Source organism: Plectropomus leopardus, chromosome 8 (genome assembly GCF_008729295.1).
Source record: "Plectropomus leopardus isolate mb chromosome 8, YSFRI_Pleo_2.0, whole genome shotgun sequence".
NCBI classification, from domain to species: domain Eukaryota; kingdom Metazoa; phylum Chordata; class Actinopteri; order Perciformes; family Serranidae; genus Plectropomus; species Plectropomus leopardus.
In genome coordinates this window covers 36,094,712-36,118,224 of record NC_056470.1, presented here as the reverse complement: position 1 = coordinate 36,118,224, position 23,513 = coordinate 36,094,712, and the positions used below count along the sequence as shown (strand labels likewise).

At 46.1% G+C, this 23,513-nt stretch overlaps 1 protein-coding gene across 1 annotated transcript; it reads left to right on the top strand.

Annotated features, from left to right (window-relative positions):
• Positions 1 to 208: 208 nt before the first annotated feature.
• ccdc120a (coiled-coil domain containing 120a) lies at positions 209 to 23,277 on the top strand. Its single transcript, XM_042491333.1, is given in 13 exon segments — positions 209 to 1,499; positions 13,296 to 13,476; positions 14,217 to 14,334; positions 15,093 to 15,220; positions 15,311 to 15,424; positions 16,446 to 16,529; positions 16,532 to 16,577; positions 16,812 to 16,868; positions 17,012 to 17,111; positions 17,527 to 17,749; positions 17,752 to 18,301; positions 19,939 to 20,212; positions 21,483 to 23,277. Coding segments are annotated over 12 exon segments (1,818 nt in total). The 5' UTR covers positions 209 to 1,499; positions 13,296 to 13,428; the 3' UTR covers positions 21,559 to 23,277.
• Positions 23,278 to 23,513: the final 236 nt, after the last annotated feature.

The following is a 23,513-nucleotide window of genomic DNA, read 5'->3' as shown; positions in this document are numbered from 1 at the left end:
ATCCCAAAGGTGTTCTATCGGGTTCAGGTCAGGACTCTGTGCAGGCCAGTCAAGTTCATCCACACCAGACTCTGTCATCCATGTCTTTATGGACCTTGCTTTGTGCACTGGTGCACAGTCATGTTGAAAGAGGAAGGGGCCCGCTCCAAACTGTTCCCACAAGGTTGGGAGCATGGAATTGTCCAAAATGTTTTGGTATCCTGAAGCATCCAAAGTTCCTTTCACTGGAACTAAGGGGCCAAGCCCAGCTCCTGAAAAACAACCCCACACCATAATTCCTCCTCCACCAAATTTCACAGTCGGCACAATGCGGTCTGAAATGTACCGTTCTCCTGGCAACCTCCAAACCCAGACTCGTCCATCAGATTGCCAGATGGAAAAGCGTGAATCATCACTCCAGAGAACGCGTCTCCACTGCTCTAGAGGCCAGTGGCGGCGTGCTTTACACCATTGCATCCGACGCTTTGCATTGCACTTGGTGATGTGTGGCTTGGCTGCAGCTGCTCGGCCATGGAAACCCATTCCATGAAGCTCTCTGCGTACTGTACTTGGGCTAATCTGAAGGTCACATGAAGTTTGTAGCTCTGTAGCAATTGACTGTGCAGAAAGTCGGCGACCTCTTTGCACTATGCGCTTCAGCATCCGCTGACCCCTCTCCGTCACTTTACGTGGCCTACCACTTCGTGGCTGAGTTGCTGTTGTTCCCAAACGCTTCCATTTTGTTATAATAGAGCTGACAGTTGACTGTGGAATATTTAGGAGCGAGGAAATTTTACGACTGGATTTGTTGCACAGGTGGCATCCTATGACAGTTCCACGCTGGAATTCACTGAGCTCCTGAGAGCGGCCCATTCTTTCACAAATGTCTTGTTTCACAGTCTGCATGCCTGAGTGCTTGATTTTATACACCTGTGGCCAGGCCAAGTGATTAGGACACCTGATTCTGATCATTTGAATGGGTGAGCGAATACTTTTGGTAATATAGTGTATATCGACATTGATCCAACAGACTGTCACTCTACATTAATATATATCTATGACAGCATAGATCCAACAGACCGTATGAACATAGATATTGATCAGATAGATATATCAGTTGTTGTCAGTCTGTGTGCGTAGCCTGCTGGAGCGTGCGCGTGCCCGCGGAGCAGTGAGCGCGCCTGCTGGTGCTGATGGAGCGGAGCCTCGTGCAGAGGGAGCAGCTCAGCGTGAGGAGGAGGAGGAGGAGGAGCGGGGACCCTCCGTCCGATCAGATCATCGATCCGTGATGATCGATCCGCGGTCGCGCTGATCAGCTGATCTCCGAGCGGCTGCACGAGGCGACAATCAGCAGCACCAATCAGTGATCAATCGATCACACCTTCTGGGGTGACACGCGGCGGGAGACAATCAGCTGGTCCCGGACCCTGCTGGACCCTGCTGGATCTGGGGTCCCTCCGGAGGATGTGAGCGGCGGTCCGCAGGCCGGAGCCCCGCCGGAGCCGCAGGAAGCCCCGCAGGTAGTAGAGCCTCCACCCGCAGACACCTCCATACACCAGACTCCCATTGACGGCTGCTGGATTTTAGGTTTGTTGGCGCGTCAGAGACCGATCACTGACACCAGGACGGGCGCGAGCGCTTAATCCGAACCGTCCCGACCTACTCTTTCATTCGGCTCACGGTTTATAAACATAGGACCGATAATCAAATCAATAATCAGCGGAACATCCGGTGTGTTTGTTGTTGCGCGGTATGACGCTGCAGGGTGGCAGGAAGCAGCTCAGTCTCCTCCTCACCCCCTCCTCTTCACCTGCACCTCCTCCTCACCTCCCCCACCTCCTGCTCTTCACCTCCTCCTCCTCCTCTACCTGCATCAAAACTACGGCTGTGATGTCACTGGGGTTAATTTATGACGTCGAACAAAAAAGGTGTTTGTCAGCGTTGTTTTGTTATTATGGTCTGTCTCCACCCAGAGCCACGTGCCTGTGTGTGTGTGTGTGTCTGTGTGATTGTTTTTTAATTATTCTTATTGTTGTTGTGATTGTTATTGTTGTTCTGATTATTATTATTGTTGTGGCTGTGATTTTTATTGTTGTGGTTGTGATTGTTATTATTGTTGTTGTGATTGTTGTTGTTGTTGTTCTGATTATTATTATTGTGGTTGTGATTTTTATTGTTGTTCTGATTATTGTGGTTGTGATTGTGATTATTATTGTTGTTGTTGTGATTGTTATTGTTGTTGTTCTGATTATTATTGTTGTTGTGGTTGTGATTTTTATTGCTGTTGTTCTGATTATATTAGTATTATTGTGGTTGTGATTATTATTGTTCTGATTATTGTTGTGATTGTGGTTGTTGCGATTGTTGTTGTTAGTCGTCTCAGATGATTTCAACATTGATCAGTGAATCTGTTGATGATGTTTTTGAGTAATTGATAAATTTGCTGATAAAATGACGACATGAAGATGAAAATTTGAGAGAACAAAGAAAGTTTGAACTTTATGAATTTTCATGGGAAAAGTTGAAACAGTGAACAGATTATAAACACAGGAGGACATGCAGAGAGGGTTTACTGCCTGTGATGACATCACATGTTGACTGTTGTCTGCATCCGCTGTAAACAACAAACTGTCTCCATGACAGCGGAGGGGAATCATGTGATGTGACCAAAAGCAAAGTGTGAGATCATATCAGCAACACATAAAACTGTAAAATATGTTAACCCTGGGATGAGGAAAACTCTGTTATCTTTTCCTGAAAGAGTTAAGTCAAACTCTGAATCAGTTACCATGGTAACAGACTCTGAGTCAGTCCCCATGGTAACTGACTCTGTGAACATAACCTGCTCACTAGCAGGTTTTCTAGAAGAAACACAGAGTTTCTACCTGTCTCCACCCACCTGCTTTACAGATTTCGATTGGATTTACAGATCTCGATTTGCAGATTTCGATTTACAGATCTCGATTGGATGTGCTTTCATTCCCAGATGAATATTTGTTATAATGACACAGTTTCATTACTGTGAGACAGTGTTTAAAGATTTGAAAGTGAAACTGTCTGGTTCTGTCTTGATGTTTGACAGTTTATGGCTGATAAACGTGACATTTTGGGGATTAGTTTGTTTCTTGCAGGTTTGAGGCGCATGTTTAAAAAAAATAAATTAAAAAAAGAAAAGAAAAAGTTTTGAAGATAAATTTTCACCAAAGTTTTTAAATGAAAACATGCCTCCCGTACCCACAGCGTGCGCCCTGTAAAATGCCAAAAAGTTCTAAATATAAAATGAATAATCACCAAAATGTTTTCTTTAAAAATCTTAAGAGAAAAAAGTAAAGATCACAAAAATGTTTAAAGAAGAAAAAATGTCTAATCCTTAATATTATATTTTCTTTAAAAAGGGCCAATAAATGTTTTCCATAATTGCCAAAAATACTACAAAATGTTCTACAGACATATAGCCGACTTCACCTGTATAAATAACGATGGTAACCATGGTGATGGTTGAGACTCCAGTGATGACAGATTCAGCTGTTGGGTTAGCACACTCTTCACAGTTTGTGTCTGTTCAGGCCAGATGCCTTTTACTGACGACGCGTCACGGTCTGTGGAAAGGAGACTCGTGATTGGCGATGCACGCTGTGGGCAGGGCTGCGTGCCGGCCAGGTGGGGCAGACCCTCTGAACAGTGACGTCACCTGCTGGTTTGAGGACTCAGTCTGCAGCCGTCAGTTCAGGACTTCGGTTGTCGCCATCTTGTTTTGTTGGAGCCAGAAGTGACCATATTTGGAGATGACCCTGAAGCTGGTTGCAGCGTGTGAATGTTAACAGCTGAGCAGCAGGAGGAGGACACCGCTGTGTGTGTGAGTGTGTGTGAGTGTGTGTGTGTGTATCATATATATATGATATGTTATAAAAATTTGTGATGATGTGCTTTGTGTGAGTTTGGCAGAATGTTTCTTAATTAACACTACAGTGCCCATGATGCTCAGCATCTGTTGCCATGGAGACACCTCTGTCCAGAGCAGTGACATCACAGTGACATCATACTCAGAGATGAGTATCAGCTGCCCGGCAACACAATCTGCAGCTCTCTGATTGGACGGTTCGTGCTGCAATGCCTTCTGGGACTCGTAGTTTGATCTTGTGGGGATTAAGGACTGTGACTCCGCCCACTCTGCTGCTGTTCCTGTGATGTCATTCTGATGTCACCCAAACGCCATGTTTCGGTCTGTGAGAGGGTGTACTGAAACACAGACACACACACACACACTGAAACACACACACACACACACACACACACACACACAGACACACGCTGAAACACACACACGGCGCGCCCCAGGGTTGAAAGGTTATTGGCTGCCTGCTGGAGCTCTCAACCAATCATATTTGAGTATTTTGAGTTGGGATTTTCTACATTGTTGCCATGCGGAGAATCCACTGCTGACCTACATTCATCCTCCACACACACACACACACACACACACACACACACACACACACACACACACAGTAACACACACAGTAACACACACACACACACACACACACACACAGTCTCACTTGGCTCAAAGGCACGGAGGCAGCTTCATCTCTTCTTCATGTGTTTCCTCTTCGGAGGACCACAGTGTGTGTGTGTGTGCGCGTGCGTGCATGTGTGTGGGTGTGTGTTTCTATCTCTGTGAGGACGTCTCGAGGCTTCAGTTAGATGTTTGTCACAGAGGAGGAGAAACAGGAGCAGCGGGAGGAGGAGGAGGAGGAGAGAGGAGCAGCAGGAAGAGGAGTAAGAGGATAGGAGAGAGGAGGACGAGGAGCAGGAGGAGGAGCAGGAAGACGAGGAGAGAGGGGCAGCAGAAGGTGGAGGAGGAGAGAGGAGTAACAGCAGAAGGAGGAGGAGGATGAGAAAGGAGGAGCAGCATGAGGAGGATGAGAAAGGAGGAGCAGCAGGAGGAGGATGAGAAAGGAGGAGCAGCAGGAGGAGGATGAAGGTGTTTCTCATTCAGACAAAGCATTGAAGAATTAACCCTTTAAAGCTGACACAGGAAGAAACAACGAGCAACAAAAAAAATCCAAAAATCTGCAAAAACAACAACTATAACAACCAAGGCTGTGGTTCAGTATTATTATGGGATGCAGCCTGATGACCTCAGTGCATTGCGTGTGTGTGTGTGTGTGTGTGTGTGTGTGTGTGTGTGTGTGTGTGTGTGTGTGAGTGTGTGTGTGTGTGTGTGTGTGTGTGAGTGTGTGTGTGTGTGTGTGTGTGAGAGAGAATCCTTCATGATGGGATTGTTGTTGATTTTGAAGATGTGTTTTTTGTTGTTTGTGGTTGTTTTTATGTTGTGGTTTTTTGTTCTTGTTTTTGTAGTTGTTTGTGGTTGTTTTTGTTCTTGTTTTCAAAGTTATTATTGTTGTTGTTTGTGGTTGTTTTTGTTGTTTTCAAAGTTGTTGTTGCTGGTTTTGCTGTAGTTGTTTTTGTTGTAGGTGTTTGTGGTTGTTGTTTTTGTTGCTGTTTTTAAAGTTTTTGTTGCAGTTGTTGTTTGTGTTGTTGTGTTGTTGTTTTTAAAACTGTTGTTGTTTGTGTGAATCAGTGAGCGATGTGTTCACTGACCTGCTGTCAGTCAGAGCAGCACCGGGATGAAAATCTAAATTTATATCAAATTTAATATTCGGCTCTGCCCCCCCCACTTACATCCTTTACTTTATTGACACAGATCATGCAGACAGTCCAGGCAGCCAATCAGAGTGCAGGACCGAATGTTTATTATTTCAGTTAGGTCACTTCCTGTGGTTAATTTTCACAGTAAAAGCATCATGCGATGTAAATGATGTCATTTGATCCATAATATCTGTTTGATTAGAGCGATCAGTTCTTAGCCATAATTGATCAGTCCTTCTAGGATTTTACCATGCTGCCATGGCAACAAGTCACACAAACTGCACCTCCTCCTAACTTTGTCCAATCACTGCAGCTGTGACTCATAGAGCTGCTGACAGAGTATTGATCCGCTCAGCCTCTCCAGGCAGGTTTCCATTATCCCTCAAACTGAAACTGTGACTATAAAATAAGTCTCATGGAAACACGGAAATTTTAAAACAGCTCCCATTTATCATGAAGTGTTTCTCTGGCATGAGGCACTGAGCTGATTAAAAAAATCCATATTTGTCCAAACTGCAGCGGAAACTTTGTAGTCTTTTCTAGGTCACATGACACTGTGAGGTCACATGACACTGTGAGGTCACATGACGCTGTGAGGTCACATGATGCTGTGAGGTCACATGATGCTGTGAGGTCACAGGAACTGGCTCCCTCATGATGCAGCAGGAGCTACAAGAGCTGTAATTGCGTCACATAACTCTGAGAAAGTTTTTCACCCACAATTCCTCTGTGAAATCGTGGACTACATCTCCCAGAAATCCCTCATACATGTCCGCTCCCGTGTGTGTGTGTGTGTGTGTGTGTGTATTCCTGTCTCTCTGTAATCAGAAGTGTCTTTGGTCCTGAATTACAGGCTGACTCTCAGTGGCTGCTCTGATTGGTCAGCACGGTGTTCATGTTCCCAGCATGCACCAGTTTAACCACCTGTCCCCAAAAACCACTTTGGCCAAACTGTGGAGGGTCACATCTCCCAGTTTCCTCTGAGCGGCTGCAGCGAGGATGTGTCGCTCTGTGATTCGTCCTCTGCAGAAAGCATCGATATGAGCGCAGAGAGGAAGAAACACGGAAACACACGTGACATTTAGGTGGCGTGACGTGACGTGTGTGAAAGTCACCACGGGAGATTTAGAAATGTGGAAGATCATTTCTATTTTTGCACTTTGTGGATGATCGTTTTGATGTTTTTAAAGAAAACATGCCCTCCAAACCCACAGGCCTGCAGGTTTTAGAGAAAAAAAATCCAAAATATTTTGAAGGAAAACAAATTTGCCAAAAATTTTAAGGAAAAAAATTGCCAAAAGATTTTGAGACAAAAAGAAATTGCCAAAAATGTAAAGGAAAAATATGGGAGAGCTTCTCACCAACAAGACACAGAAATGAAAACAGAGAAACAGATTTTTGTCTGTCGCCTGATTGATCTCTGCTGGATTCATGTTATATTCTTGTTGTTGTTGTTGTTGTTGTTGTTGTTGTTGTTGTTGATAGCAGAGACACATGGAGGGACGCAAACTTCCTGCCGCTGCAGAAGCTGAACAGGATCTGAACTTTTCGGATCTGAAAGAGGACAGAGATCAGCAGGAAAATGTAAACACAGGAGGTGAATGAAAGAGAGAAAACTTTATTTAGAAGCAGTCAGAGAACAAATGTTCGGAGACAGCAGACAGACGAGCAGAGCAGCAGGAAATGACGCTTCAATACGAAACACTCGAGGCGGAAAATCAACAGAGAAACGCAGACTTTCAAACTTAAAGATGACAACAAACAAAAAGGAGAAAAATTAAAAAATGTTATACATTAATATGATTTTCTGCTTTCATTGAGTTTATTTTTTGAATCAACATCAGTCTTAATCATATCAAATGTTCATTAACATTTTGAATTTTAACCCTTTAAATGTCAGGTTTTTCTCATGATGCCACTACGTTTTACATGAAATAATGAATGATGTTGAATCTCCTCCGTGCTCAGTGTGTGAGTGTAGCTGCTGACAGTCTGGGATATGTCAGTGTGTGAGTGTAGCTGCTGACAGTCTGGGATATGTCAGTGTGTGAGTGTAGCTGCTGACAGTCTGGGATATGTCAGTGTGTGAGTGTAGCTGCTGACAGTCTGGGATATGTCAGTGTGTGAGTGTAGCTGCTGACAGTCTGGGATATGTCAGTGATCAGCAGCTACATTGACTGTGACAGGTCACCTAGTGGAAATAGCATGTATTTCCTCCATATGCCAAATATGGTCAAAATGACCTCATCAGGTGGAAAATAGTCAAAATGACAAATTCAGAGTCGAAAGCCCAGAATGACACCCAGAAATAATACAAGTCCTGTTTTTCTGCTCTGATGGCTGTGGGATCAAAAATGTCAGTTTGAATGGGTTTCAATGGAGCATTTTTGGACCTGAACAGTCTGAATGTAACTATTTAGTTTCCACAGTGTATTTTAGACTTATTGTAGGAGCTGAGCTGCAAATTCACTGATTACACTCAAATACACAATCTGGACTACATTTAGGACACATGCATCAACACACACACAGTTATCACAACAGGAAGAAGAAAAGAGACTAAAATGAGACAAACTGTCACTAAAGGGTTAATGTTCAGTCTGTTTGTACCAAACAGCTGATCTGTGTGTCAGCCTCTATTTAAGAATGCAGAGCTGCTTCAGTACTCATGCGCTTTTACTTTGAAATGCCAGAGCGGAAGTGACGAGTGTGGGCAGGTAGGCTGGCGGCGGACTCTCAGCTGAGATTAGAGCGAGCGCGTGAGAGCTGAGAGCAGGACTGCCGTCTCTGCACCACCGAAGAACAAGTTTCAAGAGTTTAAATCGGTTTCTATGGAGCTTTAATCCGGAGTGACTCCGAGTTTGTTGATGAAGGTATTTACATGTCTGTTTACATCTGCTGACGTCACGGGACGTTTACCTGTTTAATTTTCGGCATCATGTCTGATTAGTGTTCTTCCATCGTGTGTGTGTGTGTGTGTGTGTGTGTGTGTGTGTGTGATTAGTTACAACTGATTAATATTTGTGTGAATTAAAGAACAACAACATGTGTTCAAACAAACAAACAAACAAACAAACAAATATAAACAGAAAAAACATAGATGTCTTGTATTTGTCCTGAAGGACATTTGTGCGGTCAGCTGCTCACATTCATTCAAACAAAAAAACATAATAATGATAAAATATAGGATTAATTTAGAAAAGAAAGTGGAAGTGACATCACATCTGGTGACTCTGTGCTCTGATTGGCTCACAGACCACTGGCCACATCAATAATCAATAATCAGTCCGTGTGGGGTTTCACAGCGGCTTTTCTAAAATATTACGATGCAAGTTGTGATATTTTTAGGTGTTTTTTTTTTTTAAGAATCAGAGTTTGTATTTAAGTTAAATCCTCAGGATGACATCGCGACATGACGCTTTTTAGAGCCAAAACTGCAGAAAAACAAAACAAATATTTTAAAAATATCTTTGTCGGTCCAAAGTTTTCTTTGTGTTCAGACTCAGGACGTTCAGACGAGAAGAACTGACGACAGAAAGTCTTTTCCTTGTGTTTTGTGTTTTTTGCGTTCATGTGAAACATCATGCGAACGATCCACAAAAACAACCGAATAGCTGCAGTCAGACGCCAGGCCAGCAGCTGCCGGTGTACCTCTGTAATGACACACCACAGAAGAAGACCACGTGGCCGTGACGTCGCCGCTCTCACAGGATCATCGCCAGTTTCCATGGTGACTGAAGGTGTGCATTTTCTAAAGATTGCGCTCTGGAGCCCGGTTTGAAAAGTTTGTTTTCAGGCCCCAAAAGGCTGTTGTCATGGGAACAAAACGCCAAACAACGACAAAAGTTTAAAGTTTCATGTAGGAGCTGTTGCCGTGGAAACGGGCCCTGATTTTCTGTTTCTGTCCTCAGATGTTTTCAGAAACACGTTTCGTTGTTTAACTGGAAAACGATATCGTCAGCAGCCGGACGCCACTGTGACAGACGACTTCACGTCACGTCACCCAGTGGGAGTGTTTATTGGTCCACCGCAGCGCAGTGCATTCTGGTAGTTGTAGTTTTTCAGCCACGGTCCTTTACCTCTGTTCTCTCTGCTCATGTAGGAGACGTTTTAAAGTGTCTCTGTGCTGCAGAGACGGAGACGTTTTAAAGTGTCTCTGTGCTGCAGAAACAGAGCAGTTTGTCTCAGTGAGAGACGAGTTTTGAGCTGCTGAGTTTAACTCTCCTCAGTTTGTGGTCAAAGAAACGATTTGCTGCGTTTTGTTGGAGCGCAACGCCCTAAACACACACACACACACACACACACACACACACACACACACACACACACGTTGGTGTGTGTGGTGATCTGCTGCATCTGTGTTTTGGTTTGAGGGCAGAGAGAGGACACACACACACACACACACACACACACACACATTGTGTAACTGTGTTGAATATTTAAATCCTGTATTTGCATCTCTTTGTCTGCAGCTGCAGCCTTTCATCACCCACTGAGAATGTGTGTGTGTATTACTGTGTGTGTGTGTGTGTGTGTGTTACTGTGTGTGTGTGTGTGTTAAAATGTGTGTGTGTTGTAAGTGTTTGTGTGCGTGAGATGCACATCTTCAGTCTGTTTGATGTTAACTGTCTCATGTTTTAATGTCATGTTTGTTTTAAAATCCTGTCTCTTCTGTGTCCCCTCTGTGCATCACTCTGTGTCCCCTCTGTGCATCACTCTGTGTCCCCTCTGTGCATCACTCTGTGTCTCTGGGAGGAGAATTGATCAGCTGATCAGACTGATGTATGAGAGGAGCAGCTACTGTAGAGCAAACCTCTGTGCCCAGAGTACTCTCTGCTGCTCCGTCTGTGCCCAGAGTACTCTCTGCTGCTCTGTCTGTGCCCAGAGTACAGCTAATATATTCCAGCAGCTCCTGAAATATAAACTCAGATGTTTTGATGACTGTGAGGGAATGTCACTGTTTGTTTACGTCTGATCGTGTGACCTGTAGTTTGTTTCCTGTGTGTGTCCAGATCTTTGTCTCTGTTGTGTCTCTGTAGAAACTCTCATCTGTTTTTGACTCTGTTACATAACGATCATGTGACCTCACCTTCACCTGTCTGTCTCTCTGTCTCTGTCTGTCTCTCTGTCTTTGTCTCTGGTTTCCCCCTTTTATGGCTAATTTCCTGCTTCCTGTTTCCTGTTGGGCTCCACTTCCTGTTCCCAGGGACATTGAATGTGTCGTCCTGCAGTCAGAGGACGTCTTGTTCTCTGGGTGAAGAGTTCACAGATGACAGAGGACAGAAGACCGACAAAAGAGACAGACGACAGTTTACAGAGCACAAAGATGGACGACAGACGATAGAGGACAGTTGACAGAGGACAGAGGGAACAGTGGACCTCTGTCTTTGTTTGAACTGATGATAGTTGAGGTAGATCGCGTTGATTCTCGGTGGAGGCTGAACTCTCAAGTCGCTCTAAAACCCTGAAAAGGGCTCGATTGTCTCATTTCACTGATCTGAGCTGAAATACAAGACATGTGAGCGCTCTGTCCTTGTGGAGACGTGTGAGTGAGCGCTCTGTCCTTGTGGAGACGTGTGAGCGCTCTGTCCTCGTGGAGACGTGTGAGCGCTCTGTCCTCGTGGAGACGAGTGTCCTTTTCAGTATCTAAACCCATTGATGGTTTCCATCAGCCAATCAGAGCACAGATGCTGATCTTCGTTCAGCAGCCTGCTGAAAAAACTAAGTCAGAGATTCATGATCTAAAATATATTAAATACTTCTAACAAGTACTTTGATCTGAGTGCAGTACATAAACCTGCAATATAAATACACACAGACAGCTAAGTGTCTTTATCACCTCGTGTCTGCAGATAACTCTGTGTTTAGTCTACACACACACACACACACACACACACACACACACACACTCATTCACCCCTGTGTGTGTGTGTGTGTGTGTGTTGTGTGTGTGTGTGTGTGTGTGTTGTGTGTGTCTGTCGTGTCAGGACTCGTTGGTGTGTGTGTGTGTGTGTGTGTGTGTGTGTGTCTCTGTCGTGTCAGGACTCGTTGGTGTGTGTGTGTGTGTGTGTGTGTGTGTGTGTCTCTGTCGTGTCAGGACTCGTTGGTGTGTGTGTGTGTGTGTGTGTGTGTCTTTGTCATGTCAGGACTCGGTGTGTGTGTGTGTGTGTCTGTCGTGTCAGGACTCGTTGGTGTGTGTGTGTGTGTGTGTGTGTGTGTGTGTGTGTGTCTCTGTCGTGTCAGGACTCGTTGGTGTGTGTATGTATGTGTGTGTGTGTGTGTGTGTGTGTCTCTGTCGTGTCAGGACTCGTTGGTGTGTGTGTGTGTGTGTGTGTGTGTGTGTGTCTTTGTCGTGTCAGGACTCGGTGTGTGTATGTGTGTGTGTGTGTGTGTGTGTGTCTTTGTCGTGTCAGGACTCGTTGGTGTGTGTGTGTGTGTGTGTGTGTGTCTTTGTCGTGTCAGGACTCGTTGGTGTGTGTATGTGTGTGTGTGTGTGTGTGTGTCTTTGTCGTGTCAGGACTCGTTGGTGTGTGTGTGTGTGTGTGTGTGTGTGTGTGTCTTTGTCGTGTCAGGACTCGTTGGTGTGTGTGTGTCTCAGGTCTGATCGTTGACTAGATGCTCCTGAACGTCAGCGTATCGTCTCTCGTTCAGCTCGTTATCTGCGTGTTCACAGCAGCGTCTCCTGACCGGCCAATAGAAACGCAGCGCGAAGCGACGACCTGATCAGCGCCGCTCTGATAAACGCTTATAAATACTTCCAGCTCTCGTTGCCAAGTCGTCCTCTTTTCCCGCCACAACCGTGTCCACATCTTCCTCCCCTTCACGTATTTTTCAACATACATGCACGCCGCCACCGCAAGGGCTCGATGTTTTTTACGTTCCCCTCTGTCCACTACAGCGCCGTAGACGGACGACGCGCAATGATGACGTTTTGCCCCTGCGTGTTGGCGTTGATGAACGCCGGTCGCAGCTCTAGAAAATTGCTAAAAATTTTAGACCAAAGACAAAAGCCATTTTTTTAATTGCCAAAAAGTTAAAGAAAAAATAATGGCTGGAATGTTTTCATAAAAAATTGCCAAAAAACTTTAATGGAAAAAACCCCAAAACAAAACACCAAAAAACTGTAAACATGTTCTCTTTTAAAATAAAAAATAAAATAAGATAAGATGTACTTTTATTGTCCCCAAAGGGAAATTTGCTTTGGACTCTGTCCCGCTACAATGCAACATAAAAAAAACCGCACACATTGATCACCAACACACAAACATCAGATGAGAGCCGCCGTCGCAGCCGCGCCGTGCCACCGGGGGTCAAAAGTACAGCGGTTTAAAGTTGTATGCCCCGCCCCTAAGTCAGAGTAAAATCATAAGTCGTCTTCTTTTCCCCCCACGGCCGCGTGCACATCCTCCTCCACATCCTCCCTCTCTTCACTTGACACACGTAATCGCCGCCGCAGCCTTCATGTTTGTTTACGTTTGTCATCTCTGACTTGATCAGATCCACATCTCAGAGCGGCTGCAGGACGCTGAGGTCACACGGCTGTTGGTCTGACGTTTCTGCTCTCGTCAGCAAACGCTCAGCTCTTCTTTTCTCTGTTTGAAATTAAACTCAGTGGGACGTTAGTTCCTGCAGCGTCCTCACTTCTTCTTCTGTGGTTGTTTCAGCAGGTCAGAAGACCTAAAGACGGTTTAACCCCCTCTACAGGCCGGCCGAGGAAGTGGACCTCTAACAGCTAGCAGCTAAGGGCTAACGGTTAGCAGGTCCCTGGAGTGGCGTCCTGCTGCGTTGAGGCTGTTGATGGCCGCAGGAGTGAACTACTGGAGCTCTTATGAACCCAGTTACAAGGTGAGTGTCGGAGCCGCATCCTCACGAATCTCAGATCTGGTGAAAATGTTAATGTTGGTTTATGACTCATCATGTTTTTTTCACGTTTTTACTCAAAGTTTCTGTTAATTTTGAAAATTGTAGAGCAGCAGAGGACAGTTCTGTTTATATTTGCATCACATATTATTTCTGTCAGGATAAGTTATGAACCATAGTTACGGACCACAGGACGAGAAGTCTGCATCGGTGTGGATCGATGGGTTTTGATCGATCGGTTATTCGACGCCGCTTTATGATCGTAGGAACGTGCTGTATTTGAGAGAGGATCAGGACTTCAGGTCTTTAGTGGACCAGACGAGATGATGGAAGGACTGTGGCTGCTGGATTGTTCAATATTCCAAAAAAACCTTGTTAAAGTTTTTTCGTGCCTCATGTGAATACTTTGATTGAACAAACTGAAGCTGGAACACAAGTCCAAACCGAGTCACCGCAGACCTGGGAGCGACAGTCTGTTAAAACAGCTGCTGCAGCGACTCAGTGGTGTGCCCCAGGGTGCTGTTTTAGGCCCGCTGTTATTTTCAGTTTATATTATTAGTTTAGGTCTCTGCAGCACCTTCGGTTGTGTTGGGTGGAATCGAACCTGCGGCCGCCACAGCGAGGACTCTGCGTCTGTTTGTGGGGCGCTGCTCCAACAGGTGAGCTCCTGGGCGCCCCCTGTTGTTGTCCTTGATAATACAGTTTTTGTTGAATGCGCCCTGCAGGTGAGTGAGAGCGTGTGGGGCGGCGAACACGAGTCCTGCAGTAGTGAGGAGGGAGGAGGCGGGGTCACATGGGACACACACGCCATGGAGGTCAAAGGTCAACTCATCTCAGCACCTGGTGAGAAACATGCATGTGTCCAAGAACTGGATACGCCGCCGCAAATGGCAAATAGCATTTTCAAGGCCTGAAAAAGTTTCAGATAACCAAATATATTGTGAAAAGTTTTAAAAAGTCATGGAAATCTGTTTCAAGGACCACCAGAAATTTAAAAATCACACAATGAGTTCCATCTTTTAGAGTTCAGCTTTGCCAATATTTTTCTTTAAAGCTTACCAACATTTAAGAGAAAAAAAATTCCCAAATTTTTCTTTAAAAATCCGAAAAAGATTTTGAAAGCAGTTGAATAGCAAATATCTCCAAAATGTTTTCTTCAAAAATCACAGAATTTTTTCTTTAAAATTCTCTTTTTTTAAAGAAAAAAAATCACCAGATTTCAAAAGAATTGAGTGAAAGGGCGCGCCCCGGTTTGAGAACCGCTGTGCTGATTTAACATACTGAAAAGTAAACTTTTTACAGAAAGTTTTATTGAAAAAAATAAAAGCTTCAGTTTCAGTGATGAAACGTTTGTTTCATTCAGACTGAAAATAAGAAGTCTGTGAAACTGAGAAATATTTTTGACAGTCTTTACGCTCTGAAACGACTCGTGTGGAAGATTTGTGACATCACAACCTGACAGACGTCCTGACGGCTCGTTCACACCGCGTGACGCGCCAAGTCATACAGGAAGTCTGATTGACAACAACACATCACGTTTTAGAACAACAGCTGTTACTGTGTGTGTGTGTGTGTGTGTGTGTGTGTGTGTGTGTGTGCAGACCCCCTCAGCTATCCCGACAGGAAGCAGCGGGAGCGAATGGCGGAGCTGCAGGAGAGGAGGCGGGGCCTGCAGGCGCTGCTGAGCACCCGATTGGCTGAGCTCAGACGCATCTGTCTGCAGGAGGCAGTGAGTGATGATGTCATCAGTGAGTATCCAATCAGAATGGACCTTCCTGTTTGAATATGATGTCATGTGTGCTGTGTCTTGATTGGTAAGGAGCTGACGGGGGCGGTGCCAAGTGACTTTCCCCTGGAGGTGGGAGAGAAGCTGCCATGTGTCCGCCGGAGAGGGGGTGTGACTCGCCAAGCAAACAGGAAGTGCAGAATAGAGGTCAGAAAACCATGTAATTTGCCAACAGCAGTTGGCTGAAAAATTGTGTCTTTTTATTTTTTTTATTTTTAAAGAAAAGATGTTTTCTTTAAATATTAGCAAAAAAAAAAAAAAAGAAAAAAACAGTGACAATTTTTTTTCTTTAAAAACGGCAAATTTTAAAATTAAAATTTTACAAAAACATTTGTAAGGACAAAAACGGTCACCAAACATTTTCTTAAAAAAAGGCCACAAATTTAAAAACAAAAAATGCAAATTGTGTTTCTTTAAAAGTTGCCAAAACTTTTTCTTCAAAATTTCTTCACCAAATTTTTTAAAACAAAAACATGCTCTAAATCTGCTGGCAGCTGATTTGAAGCTGAGGCTGGTCAGCCTGCAGCATCAGTCACCATGGTGACGCAGCCCGCAGCATCAGTCACCATGGTGACGCAGCCCGCAGCATCAGTCACCATGGTGATCTGACAGGTAACAGAGAGACCCTGATGTGAGGTTCAGCCGTCTGCATCACACCGAAATTTAACCTCAGTCACCAAACAACACAACATCTGTGTGTGTGTGTGTGTGTGTGTGTGTTACTGTGTGTGTGTGTGTGTGTGTGTGTATGTGTGTGTGTGTGTGTGTGTGTTTGTGTGTGTGTGTGTGTGTGTGTGTGTGTGTTACTGTGTGTGTGTGTGTTACTGTGTGTGTGTATGTGTGTGTGTGTTACTGTGCGTGTGTGTTACTGTGTGTGTGTGTGTTACTGTGTGTGTGTGTTACTGTGTGTGTATGTGTGTGTGTGTGTGTTTTACTGTGTGTGTTACTGTGTGTGTGTGTGTTACTGTGTGTGTGTATGTGTGTGTGTGTTACTGTGCGTGTGTGTTACTGTGTGTGTGTGTGTGTTACTGTGTGTGTGTGGATGTGTGTGTGTGTTACTGTGTGTGTGGGTGTGTGTGTGTTACTGTGTGTGTTACTGTGTGTGTGGATGTGTGTGTGGGTGTGTGTGTGTGCGTGTGTGTGTGGATGTGTGTGTGGATGTGTGCAGGAGGAAGACTCTCAGCGTCCAAAGCCTAAGAAAACTTTATTCAGTGGAGCTCTGAGGAAACACAGTGACCATGAACACAACACACACACACACACCACGGCAAGAGGACTGTCCACAGAGGCTGCCACACAGGTAACACACACACACATACACACACACATACACACACACACAGTAGCACACTCACACACACACACACACACACACACACACATCCACACACACATCCACACACACAGTAACACACACACACAGCTGGCAGTAGATGAGAAGCTGCTTTGTTTCATTGTTTCAGGAAGACGAGGAAACTGTTTCTTCCTGCTTTTATCCTGATCTCACTCTGTGTGTGTGTGTGTGTGTGTGCAGACGACACAGTGAGGTCAGAGAGCAGCTCAACGTCAGACTCGACAGGACTTGATAATGGTACCTCCTCCTGCAGACAAACTGTGGAAACACACTTTATTATTCTGCTCTTATTTTGGTAGTTTTGGCCAGGAAGTGACAAGAGTGTCCGTCTCTCTCTGTCTGTCTGCGTCTGTCTGTCTGTCTGTCTGTCTGTCTCTCAGATGACGGTGTGTCTCAGTGTCGCCCCCCGCTGGTCTCTGCTGGTTCTCCAGTTGAAGTTTTCTACCAGAACAAAACCAGAAGAAACTCACTGCACAACAGGTACACACATACACACACACACAACACACACACACATACACACACACACACACACACACACACACACACACACACACACACACACACACACACACATACACACACACACACACACACACACAGACACACACACATACATATTATTGTTATTGTTATTATTATTGTTATTTTTGTTGTTATTATTGTTGTTATTGTTATTATTGTTATTATTATTTAATTATTAATGTTATTATTGTTGTTATATTATTGTTATATTATTGTTATTATTATTGTTATTATTATTATTGTTGTTATTATTATCACAGATTCTCTGCTGAACTCTGACTGTAAATTGTCAGCAGCTGTCTTTGTGCTTCAGTCTCTGTCTGTCTCTGTCTGTCTCTCTGTCCATCTCTCTGTCCGTCTGGTCCCTCAGGTCGGACTATCCGGAGACTCTTCAAAAGCCCCTCCCCCTGCCCCCCTCCCACCCTCCTGCCCCCCCCACCCATTCTCAGGACTCGTCCTCGTGCCCCTCTGATCCTGGTCCTGGGGGGGATGGCAGGGTCCGTGTGAATGTTGCTCGCCACAGTAACAGCTCGGATGGCCTCTGGACCGCAGCGACCCCCCAGAGGAGGAGGCGGGGCCTCAGCAGGGGAGTTTGTGGGTAAACGGCCTGCAGGGGTCCAGAGGCACGACGGCAGTGTTCAGGAGCTCCGAGACTCTGACGGACGGACGCATGAGGGCGAGGGCGAGGACAAATAATGGGCTTCCAGAGGGTGGGGGGGCAGGGCGGGGGCGAGGGGGTGGGGCCAGAGGAGGTGGGTACAGTGAGGTGCTGCTGGACTACGTTTGGGGGAAGCAGCAGCAGTTGCAGCGGCAGCAGTCCCAGTCCAGCAGCCGGCAGCCAATCACGGCGCACCACCAGCCGCTCTACAACGGGTACTCCGCCCAGCACCCCTCTGCTGCCCCGCCCACCTACCGCGGTCAACCCGGAGACCAGCGGCGAGTCAAAGTGACCCGAACCAAGTCCTGCGGGCCCTTCCTGCCGGTGCAGCAGAGCCAGACCGATACCCATAGTCCTCCTCTGACCGCCATCCAGCCAGACCCCCACCCCCACCTGCTGCCCCCTCGCCCCCCACAGCTGCCCCCCGCCCAGGATGCCCAGCTGGAGGAGGCTACCAGGAGCCTGCACAAGGCCTTGGCCCTGGAAGGTAAGAGTCCAAGTCCAGGTCCACAGGCAGACCTGCTGCCAGCTCTGAGGGTGCTATTGAGACCCCCTCAGACCCCCTCAGACCCCCCAGGTCCCCTCAGACTCCCTAAGGTCCCCTTAGACCCCCTCAGACCCTCTCAGACTCCCTTAGGTTCCCTCAGAACCCCTTTGGTCCCCTCAGACCCCCTCAGGTCCCCTTAGACCCCCTCAGACCCCCTCAGGTTTCGTAAGACCCCTCAGACTCGCTCAGGTTCCCTCAGAACCCCTTTGGTCCTCTCAGATCCCCTCAGGTCCCCTTAGATTGCCTCAGACCCCCTTTAGACTGCCCCTTAGACTCAGGGTCCTGGTCTTCGTGCTGCTCTGATAGAAACAGGTTTATTCTGCAGTTTTCAGTGTGGAGATAAAATCTGCTGTGAATGTTTGATGAATCTGGATCTGAATCTGGGTCACTGCAGCAGAGACTGTCTGCAGTGTGGGGGCGCCACCTGCTGGACTACAACCAGACTCACCTGGACCAGCATGAAGGAAGACAACAAACAACAAGAAATAACCCAAAAATTAGCAAGAAATTAGTCAAAAACTCAAGAAAAAGACCTGAACTTTCAAATGTATAAACATAATCTTTTTTTTCTTTTTTTTTTAATTGTCCTTTTAGGGCAATAACAGATCAAATCAACTAGTTACAAGCATTGTGCATTTCTCAAATTGTAACAAGAAGATGTAATAAAATGTAAGGGAAAAGAAAAAATAAAAACAGACACAAAAAGACAAATGCAGGTAAACCAAAAAAATATATATAGATTAAGTGAATAGATAGTAGTAATAATAATAATAGTAATAGTAATGATGGTAGTAGTAATCATAGTCAGAAACAAATAAATAGGTAAGTAAAATTTAACCAAAGAAATGAAAAGAAGAAGAAAAAGTGAATAAATGAGTGACATTAAAAGATGTATATGCATGTACACATAAATAAGTATAAAAGAATAAGTAAATAAATAAAATAAAAAATAATAATGACAGCAATAATAATAATAATACATATAAGAAGAAAAAAGAAAAAAAAATACTCAGGAGGTCTATATGAGCTATATGCAAAATGCAACAGAGACAGAAGGATACATGTTTAACAGTAAACATGTATTTACTTAGGAAGGCAGAGGATTTCTCTCTTTTGTGTACTTTATGCCATATGGTTTTGGTATGTAGCATAATCGGGTTGTCTGTCTGACAGCTCTGGCTCAGGTAATCGGCTGCATTAAACGGTTTATTCAACTCCTCCTCTATCCGAACCCACAGCGGTCTGTTGTTACTTTCCAGCCTGAGTGAGCATATTTGAGTCATTAGAAATGCCTCTTGATAGAATTGCATGTTGGTTAGTTTAAGGCCCCCCTTACGCGCTGTGGCCTGTAATCTACCAAGTCTCATTCTAGCTCTTTTCCCTGCCCATATAAATTCTGAGAACACATGGTCAGTTTTCACATTTTTCTGAGATTTTTAGAAATCATTTTCTGAGTCTGCTCATTTCTTGCCAAGGTGCTCGTTGCTTCGGCATTGAAAGGGTTGGCGTGTGAACGGCGTGTGAATGCAGTGATGTCGCTCTGCGATTCAAAGGGTAAACTTGCGTGTGCTCGACAGGTCTGAGGGACTGGTACCTGCGGAACACGATAGGCTCAGCCCACCAAAACCAGCCCAACAGCAAGGTCAACGCCGGGGTCAACACCAAGGTCAATGGGGGGGTCAAAGGTCAGGCTGGAGGGGGCGGAGCTCTGCAGGACAGACGGAGGACGACTCACGGGGTCCTCCAGCCGTCAACCTTTAAGACGGAGACAAGTCATCACCAAGCTGCAACGCATCAAAAGAAGACGCTGCCGCATTCTGCCACCTTCCACGGACACCCACTGCACGGCAGGTAGGAGTCACCACACCTGAACATTTACACCTCTGTCACCACACCTGTACAGGTACACCTCTGTCACCACCACACCTGTACAGGTACACCTCTGTCACCACACCTGTACAGGTACACCTCTGTCACCACCACACCTGTACAGGTACACCTCTGTCACCACACCTGTACAGGTACACCTCTGTCACCACCACACCTGTACAGGTACACCTCTGTCACCATACCTGTACAGGTACACCTCTGTCACCACACCTGTACAGGTACACCTCTGTCACCACCACACCTGTACAGGTACACCTCTGTCACCACACCTGTACAGGTACACCTCTGTCACCACCACACCTGTACAGGTACACCTCTGTCACCACACCTGTACAGGTACACCTCTGTCACCACCACACCTGTACAGGTACACCTCTGTCACCACCACACCTGTACAGGTACACCTCTGTCACCACACCTGTACAGGTACACCTTTGTCACCACCACACCTGTACAGGTACACCTCTGTCACCACCACACCTGTACAGGTACACCTCTGTCACCACACCTGTACAGGTACACCTCTGTCACCATCACACCTGTACAGGTACACCTCTGTCACCACACCTGTACAGGTACACCTCTGTCACCACACCTGTACAGGTACACCTCTGTGAGAACATCTGTGCAGGTACACCTCTGTCACCACACCTGTACAGGTACACCTCTGTGAGAACATCTGTACAGGTACACCTCTGTCACCAGTGCAGGTACACCTCTGTGAGAACATCTGTACAGGTACACTTCTGTCACCACACCTGTACAGGTACACCTCTGTGAGAACATCTGTACAGGTACACCTCTGTCACCAGTGCAGGTACACCTCTGTGAGAACTCTGTACAGGTACACCTCTGTCACCAGTGCAGGTACATCTCTGTGAGAACACCTGTACAGGTACACCTCTGTCACCACCACACCTGTACAGGTACACCTCTGTGAGAACATCTGTACAGGTACACCTCTGTCACCTGTGCAGGTACATCTCTGTGAGAACACCTGTACAGGTACACCTCTGTCACCACCACACCTGTACAGGTACACCTCTGTGAGAACATCTGTACAGGTACACCTCTGTCACCTGTGCAGGTACGTCTCTGTGAGAACATCTGTACAGGTACACCTCTGTCACCTGTGCAGGTACATCTCTGTGAGAACATCTGTACAGGTACACCTCTGTCACCTGTGCAGGTAGAGCTCCTGCAGATACCTGACTGTGTCTCTGTCTTTCAGGTCGGTGGAAGGCTCGCTGTATCCCGACATCCCTCAGAAACAGGAAGACCAGCCGTCTCCTGGGACTCTGGTCTGATTCTCCGACCAATCAGGATGCCGATGGACAGACAGGAGGACCAATCCCGGGCTGGATCCCTGGGATCAGCAGGGACCTGGAGGACAATCAGGAGAGCCTGGAGAACCTGGAGAACCTGGAGAACCTGGAGAACCAGGTCCTCGGTGATTCTCCTTGGGTTGAGTTTCACCTGAACCCCACCCCCACGCCCACCATGATGTCACTCAGAGGGGGATGATGTCACTGTCCTGTGGAGGGCGGGGTCTGGCCTCAGGACTTACCGCCCAGAGGGATTCTGGGTAAAAAGCGGCTGTCATGTGACACGTTTCAAACTGAGCGTCAGGTGTTTTTTTTACTGTCGGATGTTTTTTACATTTTCTACAAGGACGTCTGCGGTCTGACTCTGCGCCGACAATCAGAACACGCCCACCTTTTATAGCAGCCTTTCATAAAGAGACAATGATATCACCAGCTGACATCAGTAGCTCCGCCCACAGATGGCGACCTGTGTGACCCTCAGGTGAGTCCAGACACCAGCAGGTGACCCTCTTCAGGTATTCTCACATCTCTACACTACGTGTGACCAGGTCTCCGCTCTGAGAGCAATAAGAGGGGCGGGGCCTCCGCGGCGTGCGGCGTGGATGAACCGTGGACTGTTCAGGATGAAAATGGTTTGCAGCGACAATCAGATGATGATGTCAGAGTGTTGAAGCGTCAGTAAAACTGTCTTTTACAGACGCCCATGAACTCACCGCGAATGAAACCAGCATCGGATGATCATCAGCGAGTTGATTATTAATTATTGATTACTGATCAATGACATGTCTCTCTGTGTGTTGTGATTAACGTGTGTGCTTTTTACTCTGAGTCCACTTTCTGTCTCTCCTTCATGGAAACCAGTCCGACCTCCAGCTGCCTCTCACAGGAAGCCACGGTCACATGACATGGTCACATGAGGCGGTCACATGACATGGTCACATGACGCGGTCACACATGACACTGCAGTCGCGCGCCGAGTTTCTCTGCAGCAGAAATGTTTCCTGATGGTTGTTTTTGTTCTTTCATCAGATCGTGTTGTTGTTGTCATAGCGTCATGGCGCTCTTCCTGTTTCCTGACGCAGGGCGGACGAGCTGATTGGCTGTCGGTTTGGTGTGTTCAGGTGAACTTTCAGGTGGTTTCGGGGCCTGACCGAGTGCTGCCGTCTGGTTGGCTGCAGACACTGTCATGTGACTGCAGCTTCTGAGGAGCAGGAAGAGTCCCAGCATGCACTTCTTCTAACTCACACCAAAGCAGGAAACAGAAATATGTAAATACCGTCTGATACTGCAGTACCAATACTTCACACCGGCAGGCTACTGCACAGTACAAATACTCTGCACACACCAACCAAACCCTGTTCACATGTCAGAGGATTTAAGGCCGTCTGTGTATCGCTCTGAGTTCTCTGACATGTCCTCAAAGTACTCTGACATGTCCTTGCAGTATTCTCTGATGCGTCCTTGCAGCATTTGTTCAGAGTACTTTTACTGCAGACTGCTGGTGTATTAGTAGTATTGGTACTGCCCGTGTTGTCCCAGTATTTGCTCCCTTCAGGTCCAGCTGTTGTCCCGCAGTGGACGGTCTGTCCTCAGCGATGCGTTCAGGTGCACTCTGTACAGTCAGGACTTTGTGTAAAAATAATTTTTTATCTTTGTGGCTCGTTTGTATTTTTTCACTCTTTCTGTCGGAGGAGAAAATAAATAAATGTGTAAATAAAGACGGACACGCTGTCAACAGGATGTTTTTAAATAAAGCTTTCTTCTTCTCTGTTTACGAGTTTCTGCCTGTCAGTAATCTAATATACTGTATCCAAAATAATGTAATATATTGCCGTATTTTGGTAAAAAGTTTGAATGTGACGTTTATTCTGTCGTCTGTCTGTCCCCCAGGGACAGCGTCCTCTGGCAAGTTTGTGGACAAAGTTCAAGGCAACTTT